Genomic DNA, 10,607 nt, shown 5'->3' with positions numbered 1-10,607 from the left:
GACTCACTCCTTCAGACAGAAAAATTATAAAGTTTTAATATTTTATATTGTATCTAAAACCTCCCTCATGTTTCCTTTTATAAGAACCTGAACAGACTCAGGTGTGTCGCCATGGAGACGGGATTAATTATTAAAGACCTAATCTGAGCGTTGACCTTCTGTCAGATCTGATCTGATCTCCACCGTCTGCAGAACGGATCGGCTGAAGAACCTTTAATGTCAGATTATTAACAAATAAATATCAATAAAATAAGAGAGATTTTCACATCATCTGAAAGGTTTGGTTGATAATCCAACAGATTATTTATCTGCTTGTTTTTGTTTTATGTATTAAAATAAAATAAATAAAACTCTCAGCTTCTATCAGCTGTAAAACGGACTCATTTTTAGCCACTTTAGGGTTTATCAGCTGTGGCGGCCATCTTTTCCCTTTCAGCTGCTGAAACAAGACGTTTTAGTCCAACATGAAGCTTTTTATTAACATTTCACTGTAAACAGAACATTGTGTTGTTGGTAAACAACTGCTGGACAAATAAAAACATTAGAAAACAAAGTGTCCTTTCAAATAAAGCAGCATGCTGTTAAAAATATTACAAGTAAAACTTATTTACAGAACGAGCTCAAACAATTAAACTGATTCAATTATTCTGCAGGAAAAGATTAAAAATCACATTTTTGTTTCGTTTATCAACAAACAGATTTTGTCAAAACAAAATAACTTTTATTTTCTAAGAAATAAACTGAATCTCTTAAAGCTCTTCCTGACAAAACCCTAAAAGTTGTGATTTTATCCAAAGATCAGTAAAAACTACACTTGATATGTTTTTATTTTTCTACTTTAAAAAGATAAAAACTAAAGGCAACAGCAGGCGGGTTAAAGGAAGACTCGGCACCGAGACGCCACAGAACCACAGGGGTCCGAACCTGATGAGCCGAGTCCCAGAACTGGACTCTGGAAGGAACCGATGGAGTCCAGACTTTAGGAGGTTTGACTTCTGTTCTCGCTGACCTGGTTCTTTTACCCTCAAACTGGAACAAGAAGTCCTGGTAAGCCCCGCCCACAAACAAAGACACGCCCACAAAGTTCTGACCAATCACAATAGAGCAAACCCTGAGTGACAGAAGATCAGACCTTAAATAAAACCTGTTTCATGTTCCCAGCATCACCTTGTGTCAGTGGCGACATCAGAGACCAAGTCTACCTTTAAAGACAACTCACTATCTTCATCACCATCATCATCATCATCATCATCGGACCTGGAACACAGTGACACCGAGCTCAGACCAGGGGATTCTGATGTTATCAGTCCATGAAATGGACGTTATTAGGTGTTATCAGTCCCATACAATGGCTTCAGAGGGTCCCTACTGTGCCTTCTAGGCTTCCGACTGTCCCGACAGTGCCCCCTAGTGGTTTAATATATCAATGACAATGAATGTGTAAATAACCAAAAGATATTGTAATAAATTTTTTGTGTCCGTGTCGGTCTAGACCCTGGTCTCCCACTCTCTGGTCCAACTCTCTAACCTTTGCCCTGTTGGAAGGCCACAATATACAACTGTTGGAGGGCGGTGTCTTTAGTCCTAACCATGTCATTTGCTCTAAAGTTAACCTTAGTGGCTTTAAGCCTCATATTAACCATTTTTTATGTCTCATATTAACCAGATAGTGGTTTTATGCCTCGTACTAACCAGCTGACAATCAGAAGCCACTCTATGGGACTGATAACGCCTGATAACGTCCATTTCATGGATGATAACATCCGAAGCGGGTGCCTCAGACCCTGAGCTGAGGTTTATTCTGCTTCTCTCAGTTTTACTGAAATAAAAGAAGAAATCAAAGCAGATAAAACCAGGACCAGAAGGTGGACTGGAGCTCAGTCCGGTGCCACTTTTATCCAGTTCCATAAAAGAGGCAGATTTTCAGAAGGACCCTTTGTTCCTCCAGGACCAAACTAAGACATAAAGTTCCACCATTTTAAGCTAAATGTGTCCATCATGATGTCACAGACGTCTGCTGAAACACAACAATCTGATGTTTGTCAATCTTCTTTTTCAGAGGGTAACGCTGTCAACACCCTGACAGAAACAGATTATTCTTTCAGGCAGAAAACTGTGATTTTTTTTCTCCCCAGTTAGATTAAAACTTTGACAAACTGTCTTTAGATGCAGCTTCTGAGAGCTGAAGAGCTAAAATCATCCAATATTTAACAGATTAAGAGCAGGAAGATTAACAGATTTGGACCAGCTCAGTTGGACCAGTTCGGTTGGATCTGCTGAACCAGGACTCAGACTGGTCAGGATGTCTCTTGGACACGTCCTTAGGTGGAGACCCCAGGTCAGACCCAGAACTCTCTGCAGGGTTTATAAATGCTGTCTGGTCCTCCAGGACCCGACCAACAATAACAGGAAGCAGGTGGATGTTGGTCCAGGTTCTTAAACTGACTTTTAAAACATTTAAAACAGATAAATTACAAAACGTTTTCTAATTTTATTATTTAAAAAGAGGAAATGAAGACATTTGTCCTCAAGAGACCAATCAGAGTCCAGAACAGTTAGAGTTTGGACAAACTGCAGTCAAGTTTTCTGTCCAAATGAAAACAGGAAGTTCTCATAAATAAAATACAGACAGCTGGAGGTCAGAGGTGAGACCAGGAGCTGGACGGAGCCGAGAGGACAGCTGGACGGACAGTGGGACAGATGGACGGAGCCGAGAGGACAGATGGACGGACAGTGGGACAGATGGACGGACAGCTGGACGGTGAGACGTGACAGCAGGATTAAAATCAGGCACATGGAGGACGAGGTTAGAGCTCCGTCAACTGAAGGACTAAAACAGGCTCCATCAGTCCTCTGTCCCCTCATGTCCTCTGGACTAATGTCTCCTGCAGATCATCTGAGTTCCTGCTGACCTCCAACAAACCAGCCGTCCTCAGAGGAATAACCTGATTAATCTTTGATGACTGGGTCCATCATGTGTCCATGTCTCACACGGCGTGAGACACTTCAGGTGAGACGCAGCGTGGCGACCCGAGGACAGTGAGACCGGCGAAACACAAACATCCCAAAAGACACGTAATAAAAACTGGAAGTTCCCAAGTCAAATTAAAAAAGCTGAAAGCTGCAGAAACACGACTTTACCCCAAATCATCAGAAATAAACTTAATAAAGTCCTGATTCTCTACGGAAACATGTCCAAATCTGCTGCAGCAGGTAAAGATCAGCAGGAGGGTCACCTGCTGCAGACAGACTGTACTGGTACTGACCCGGCCCGGTACACAGCTCAGACTCAGCAGGTCATCACCGTCATCATGACAGAACAGGAATAAAAGACGCTTTTTAAAAAGCTCTACAGTCTGAGTCCAAACTGCTCGTCGGGACTGAAAACATCCAGGAAGTAGATGCAGCCCATCTGTCAGAAACCAGACCTGCTGATAAATCGACCCACGACATAAATACGACATAAGACTTTAGGCCTTTTTATCACAAAGATTCATAAATAAAAACAGAACTCAGATGGTCTCAAACACGTCATGTTTGGAATATTTTTGTGACCAAATTGCAAAAAAAACAAAATTTTAAGATTTTACTTGTAATCCCTCTGAATGACACGTTGGAACAAAATTTGCTGAGTTTGCAAACAAGTCAAAAAACTGTAAATCTGGACGCCCTGTTCTGACAGGATCAGTTTTAACTAAGGACTGTTAGGAATAACTGCAGAGATTATCTGTGTTGTTAATCCTGTGTGAATTAGCCATGTCAGTAATTTACATATTACCTACTCTGAGGTCCTGTGATACTAATCCAGTGTGAACAGGCCTCTCTGTGATTTAAACAGGCATGAGCTGAGTCTAATTGCTGGGTTGCAGTCATGTGACCCGGATGACACGTGAATGTCAGATGGGGGCAGGAAGTGATTTGCTCTGGTTCAAAACACAGAGAAATGGATCACAGCGAGTACGCTAATGTCCTGGGGCATTAGCGCTAGCAAGATATCGCAAAAAAATATGCGTACATTTAGGATATTATTCATATTATCTTAATAAAAAGACTTATTATATAATCTGGGGGATTGCCCAGTGTTGAGATGATAAATAAACTCCTATCTGGTGCTGCAGACCTCATGTTATAGGCTACGACGAGCCAGATGAAAGCTTTCAAAAGCCTCAAACCCACAATTATTTAGTTTCAGGTATTCAGGATCCAAAGAAACTTTAAATGTCTGTTGACTTGTTTCTGCCTGGTTGAGCTGTGCTATTTTAAGAAGTTAGCCTATGATAACAATGCTATTGCTAACACTAACAAGTTAACTCCTGTTATTTCCATGGATCTACTTGCAAATAATTTATTTAGTTTCTGTAAACCCAAATTCAAGTAAGTATCCAGGAAAATATCTGACTATGATTTAAACGATACGATCCTGACCTGTTAGAAAGTGTCGCTGCAAACGTTTGTTTCCGCACCTCCTGTTTTTAGCCGTAGATTGTTGATCAACTTTTGTCCTATTTTTTTCTGCAAGATTTTAAAATTTAACTCCCTTGTGACAGATTACTTTCTGAATGATTAGAGCGGCTGCAACAACTATATACGGCACAGAGTTTAGACATTTGGACACTGAATCAACAGACAGAAACATGGCTTCGTTTACTTCCTGCCCCCCATCTGCATTCATGACGTCAATACTACATCATCTGAAACCCAGCAATATTAGATTTTTTTTGTTTTCTGGGTGCATTTTTATTTGATTTCGGTGAAGAATGGAGGCTGGATTGGAGCACACTTAAGGGTCCCGGGCCAATCCAGCCCTACTGTGGGCTGCCGTTTGTAAAGTTACAGTCAAAAATTATCACCAATATTTTTGTTTTATTAAACCTTTTATAAGAAAAAAAGAACAGATTTATTTTTCAAAGTCAGTTTTTCACCATATGATTCATACATTTATAAATGTCATAGTTTATAAACTAAATATTTAACTTACAAATTATATATTTTGTTAACAAGCTAAATATTTAACTTGTGACTTAAATATTTAGTTTTGAGCTAAATATTTAGGTTGCAACTTAAATATTTAGCTAGCAAGTTAAAAATTTAGCTAGCCACCTAAATATTTAACTTAAATATTTAGCTAGCTAGCTAAATATTTATGTTGCAACCTAAATATTTAGCTCAAAACAAAATATTTAAATCACAAGTTAAATATATAGCTTGTTAACAAAATATTTAATTTGTAAGTTAAATATTTAGTTTATAAACTATGACATTTATAAATGTATGAATCATTTGGTGAAAAACTGACTTTGAAAAATAAATCTGTTCCTTTCTTCTTATAAAAGGCTAAATAAAACAAAATATTGGTGGTAATTTTTGACTGTGTAACTTTACAAACGGCACCCCATTCCCCACTGACCTGTAATACACGGCATCAAAAAGAAAAGGCTTTGTAGCCTTCTACCTGATGCTGGCAGCAACACAGAGCCGAAATGTGGCCGTAGCGCAGCTCGTAATGGCTAAAGCTAGGTTTATAGTTGACGCGCCAATAGTGATGGAATCAGACCATCCCTTCCCCAGCATGGTGTCCTGATGGAACGTGGTCGTGCACCTCCGAACTTTTGTAACTCCACAAAAGATGCGTGTGCCGCGCACCATTCAAACAGTTGGTTTATTGGTCAAGCTTTGGCTCTCCAACAAGTTATAAAGAGTACTGCCATGTGCCTTTTGGAGAAAACTACAACAACATAGTGTCAAGTATAAACACCTACACCGCTGGTGAGGGTGTGCGCGCCCTGCATGTGTACCCAAAGTGGGTCTATAACCCATATGTCCATAAATTTTCAACAAAATCTCAGGCTGTGGTTATCCTGTGTGAATGTGCCACATAAAAAACAAACTTCGGGGAGTAATTTATTTCTTACATGTGGTCCCCTGGTAATGCTCACCCCGTGTGAATAGGCGTTAAAACTGAGACGGCCATGATGACTGCAACTGTTGAAAGAAAGTTTTAGATGGAGACGTCAGAGCAGCAGAACGTCTGCAGGTCACTTCTAAACAAAAGGTCAGAATTTAGCTTCATCAAATCCTCAAATTAATTCTGTTCAAAATAATTAACGGACACTCCTTATCTGTGCAAAATCAAGAAAAGCTTCTAAAACCTGACCAGCTTTGTTCTTCCTGCCTGTTACACTTTGTACAATCAACAAACTTCTGATCAATTCAAGTTTTCTTTGTTTTTTACACTCTTGAATTCTTCAGCAAGACATTTTTCTTTTCATCCAACAAGGACGTACAGATACTCTGCCTGTAGCAGTCCAGACTCAGGCTCAGCACTTGGACAGTTCCAGACCTGACAGGATGGTTTCTGACAGGAATAAGGCAGAAAAAGTGTCGTTATACGCCGACGACTCATCGCTCTCCTTCAGCTCTTCTTCCTGTTTGACCAGCTGAGTGTCCACAAAAGAAAAGTGAGTTTTTTTAAATGTCCTCTTATTTCAGTTTAACTTCAAATAAGCTCCTTGGTTTGTTCATCATGGCCTTTCTACCTATCTTTTATTTTCAAGTATATTTTCATCTGTCTGATCTTTTTATATTAAATTTAATCTACTTTTAAATCTAAAGTAGTTCATGTCTACAAGTTGCTTTTTTCAACACAAATCTTTTTTATTTTCTCAGAGAAAATAAAGGTCCCAGAAGTTTTTTTAAAGACGAAAAAGCTACTTTTCTGAGATCCTAGATTTGATGTTTCCATCCACCAGGTTTGAGCATGGACACGTCCCATGAAGTGGACATGGACACGTCCCATGAAGTGGACATGGACACGTCCCATGAAGTGGACATGGACACGTCCCATGAAGTGGACATGGACACGTCCCATAAAGTGGACATGGACACGTCCCATAAAGTGGACATGGACACGTCCCATAAAGTGGACATGGACACGTCCCATAAAGTGGACACAAACACCTTGAATCAAAGTCTAACTCTAATCCCACAGAGCTTTTCACCGTGAGTTGAACTCCTCCTGCACCGGCGCTGTTTGCGAATGCCGGCCGGGTCACAGACGGCGTCCCGGCTCCCCCGGCGTTGAGACGTCTGCGTGTCAGACCCACTCCTGCACCGGGTATTTGTAGTAGTGCTGCGCCATCATGGCGCTATGCTGCGACCCTTTGTTTTTGAACTGAAAGACGGTGTAGACCAGCACCAGGATGCACAGCGACAGGATGCAGGGGATCACCACAGCAATGGCGTTGACCGACGTGGGGACGTTGTTGAAAGTCACCATGATGTCCACGTCGTCCAGGGGCAGCTGGCGGTCTCCACGGGTATCCCCCGGGCGCTCCAGGTCGGACTGGAAGCAGCCCATCCAGTCCCGTAAAACAGACTTTGGATATCCAGGCTCCACCGTCAGCTTCTGGTTGTCAAACTTCCAGTAGTCCCGCCCCTTGTAGAAGTAGGTGTAAACTGGGGGTGAGAGAATCAGAGAATCAGGTTTTATTTCTTTAGTCTCTCTTCTCTACATGTTTATTGTTATTATTTCTATCATGTTTTTTTCTTTGTCTCTTCCAGAAGAAGGTGCACCTGGACCAGTCCTGGACCAGTTCTTCTGTGTTTGTCTGTGTCTCTTTCCTGTCCTCCAAGCAGCCGGTCGAGGCAGATGGTCTCCTGTCCTGAGCCTGGTTCTGCTGGAGGTTTCTTCCTGATTAGCAGGGAGTTTTTCCTCTCCACCGTTTGCTCAGGATGGAGACTGTGATGAAGTGATTCAACACAATCTGCTGCTTTCTTCTTTACATTGTTCTTTTTATCTACAGTGTCCTGAGACAACGGATGCTGTGACTTGGAGCTATATAAATAAACTTGAAACTTGAAACTTATTTCGGCTGGTTGTTGGATCTGTCTCCTCTCTATCCAGCTGTATAATTTAGTTCAGATCATTTAAAGTTTAATCTCATTTTCACATTTTAATTCAGCTCTACAGCGTTTCCAGGATACTGTTTCCTGCAGTTGAAATAAAACGGTTCTGATTTTTCTGCACATCTTCTCCTGAGTTCAGAGCTGTCGGCTCTTCTTCAGCTCGTTTTATCTCAACGCGTCCAAAATGAGCCGCGAGCTTCGTTACGAGTTAACAGTTTGAAGAAGACAAAAAATAAGGTTTTGCTCATAGTTCAATAAAACAAGACATTCAGGGGAACAGAGTCCAGAATCAAAGTTTACAACAAGAATTTCATGTGTTTTTTCATTTCTCTTTTTCAGTCAGCAGCAGCATCTGATCAATATGTGATCCATGATGTCATCATGTAAATGTAACATTTTCTACATATAGGTCAAATTAATCACTGCAATAAAATAACTTTGTGTGTTTTTGTCACTTTTACAGTGGATTGCATCAACTCTGTTACATCCAGAAGGGAAACTTCACCAAAGTGAAACATAAATCTGTGGATCTGTGTTTGATTACTCTGCCTGGCTTTCTCAAGGACCAGGATGTGACACAAAAATCTGAATTATGGAACTGAAAGTGAAAGTAGTCAAACTGAAGTTTTAATAAACCAAAATACAGTTTCAAAGTAAATTAATTCAGATACAAAACTTTAAATTCAGTTTTGATTTAGTAAAATTCATTTTCGGCCAGTGTATCTTTTGGTCATTGGATTTTCATTTTTGAAACAGGTATTAAAAAACAAGAAATGAGTGGATATTTGATTTTTGTTTTAAAATACTGAAATTAAAATAAAAATAAAAAGCCATTATCATTCTTAGTGTCAAAAGGGGATAAACAAAATGTTAAAAATTATTTATTTTCTGTTCCAGATAGAAAAAAAGAAAATTTCTTGAAGACAGAAACGGAAAAAGGCTTGTTTATTTGTATTCTACGACTATCTATTCCCCCACCAGAGGGGGCGCTCACCTGGCAGCTCTGCAAAATTAAACACTAATTTCTGTAAATAAAAGGCTGAAACACAGAGAGGTGTGTCCATAAATGAGTTGTATGATGATTGTTGCTCAGTGACCAAAGGACTTGCAGAGGTAATTCATGTGGTTTTTGGCCAAATAAGTCTCTTTTACTGAATACATGTCAGCTACTGCCTCCATGTTTCATCTCCATTTTTCTCAATAAAAAGCAAAATAAGATAAATTTCATTCTGTTAGTGTGTTGGACAGTTGTTGTTCTGTGAGCACAAAGGTTTTTTTTCCTCCTGAGTTTTGACAAAATCTGTGATTTTTCTGTCAGTTTGCGTCCTCAGAGTGTTCCTTTCAGCGAAGGGTGGGTGGTTGTACGACTTTGATATCGATCTGATTTCAAATAAATACTTGGCAAATATATTTGATACTGAAGTCAGTATCAATGCTTTTCACTTGTAATGGGATGTTTATTGAGTAACTTTGATATTGCAGACAACCCTTCTGGTGGTGAAACAGATTATAGGGATACAGTGAGTTGGTACGACCTGTCATGGATTACGAACAAACAAGACTTTTTTCTTTTCTGACTTAAACTAATTTTCTTTTTTGCTATCTGAAACAGAAAATGAAACTCAAATCATTTAAAAAAATTTTGTTCATCCCTTTTTGACACTAAGAAAGAGAAACGCTTTATATTTTAATTTTCAGTATTTTAAAACAAAAATCAAATATCCAATCGTTTCTTGTTTTTTAATACCTGTTTGGAAAATGAAAATCCAATGATCAAAAGATACACTGACCACTGACTGACCAGATTCAGTTCCTGTTGGCACAAGATTTATTCCATACAAACTCACTAAGTTCATTCCTGCCATGAACTGGGAGGAGGTGCAGATACTCACATCCCTCACTGCTGATGAAGGCTCCCTGAGGAGACTCGGGGATCCCCTTCCAGACCCCGATGGGTTTGGGGTAGCCCTGGTCCGCGGCTCGTTTCTCCTCGTTGTAGCGCCAGTACTGGTTCCCCTTGAAGAAGTACGTTTTCCCCACGCTGTCCCAACGCAGCGCCGCGTCCACGCCGTCTTTAGGGAGGAAGCTGCCCAGCTGGACCAGACTCTGAGGGTACCCCGGCTCAGCCGTGACCTCCTTAAACACCCAGAACTTATCACCTGAAACGGGACAGAGCTCAGGTTTCTGCAGGCAGAAATACAGAGACCTTCAAAATAAAAGAAAAAAACAGAGACCTTCAAAATAAGAGAGATAAAAACAGAGACCTTCAAAATAAGAGATAAAGACAGAGACCTTCAAAGTAAGAGATAAAAACAGAGACCTTCAAAATAAGAGATAAAACCAGAGACCGTCAAAATAAAAGAAAAAAACGGAGACCTTCAAAATAAGAGAAATAAAAACAGAGACCTTCAAAATAAGAGATAAAACCAGAGACCGTCAAAATAAAAGAAAAAAACGGAGACCTTCAAAATAAGAGAAATAAAAACAGAGACCTTCAAAATAAGAGATAAAAACAGAGACCTTCAAAATAAAAGAAATAAAAACAGACACCTTCAAAATAAGAGAAATAAAAACAGAGACCTTCAAAATAAAAGAAATAAAAACAGACACCTTCAAAATAAGAGAAATAAAAACAGAGACCTTCAAAATAAAAGAAATAAAAACAGACACCTTCAAAATAAGAGAAATAAAAACAGAGACCT

General features: G+C 39.7%; 1 protein-coding gene across 1 annotated transcript in view; it reads right to left on the bottom strand.

Annotated features, from left to right (window-relative positions):
- Positions 1 to 5,640: 5,640 nt before the first annotated feature.
- The window catches only part of mmp24 (matrix metallopeptidase 24), a gene marked incomplete in the record, with an annotated part of 25,285 nt that continues 20,318 nt past the window's right edge, over positions 5,641 to 10,607 (bottom strand). Inside the window, 2 exon segments of the mRNA XM_014015298.1 lie at positions 5,641 to 7,455; positions 9,798 to 10,064. Coding sequence (XP_013870752.1) covers positions 7,094 to 7,455; positions 9,798 to 10,064 — 629 coding nt within the window.

This window comes from Austrofundulus limnaeus, unplaced genomic scaffold, assembly GCF_001266775.1.
Source record: "Austrofundulus limnaeus strain Quisiro unplaced genomic scaffold, Austrofundulus_limnaeus-1.0 Scaffold127, whole genome shotgun sequence".
In the NCBI taxonomy this organism is placed as follows: Eukaryota; Metazoa; Chordata; class Actinopteri; order Cyprinodontiformes; family Rivulidae; genus Austrofundulus; species Austrofundulus limnaeus.
Note: the sequence above shows the minus strand (reverse complement) of the source record. Positions and strands in the feature narration are given on the sequence as shown.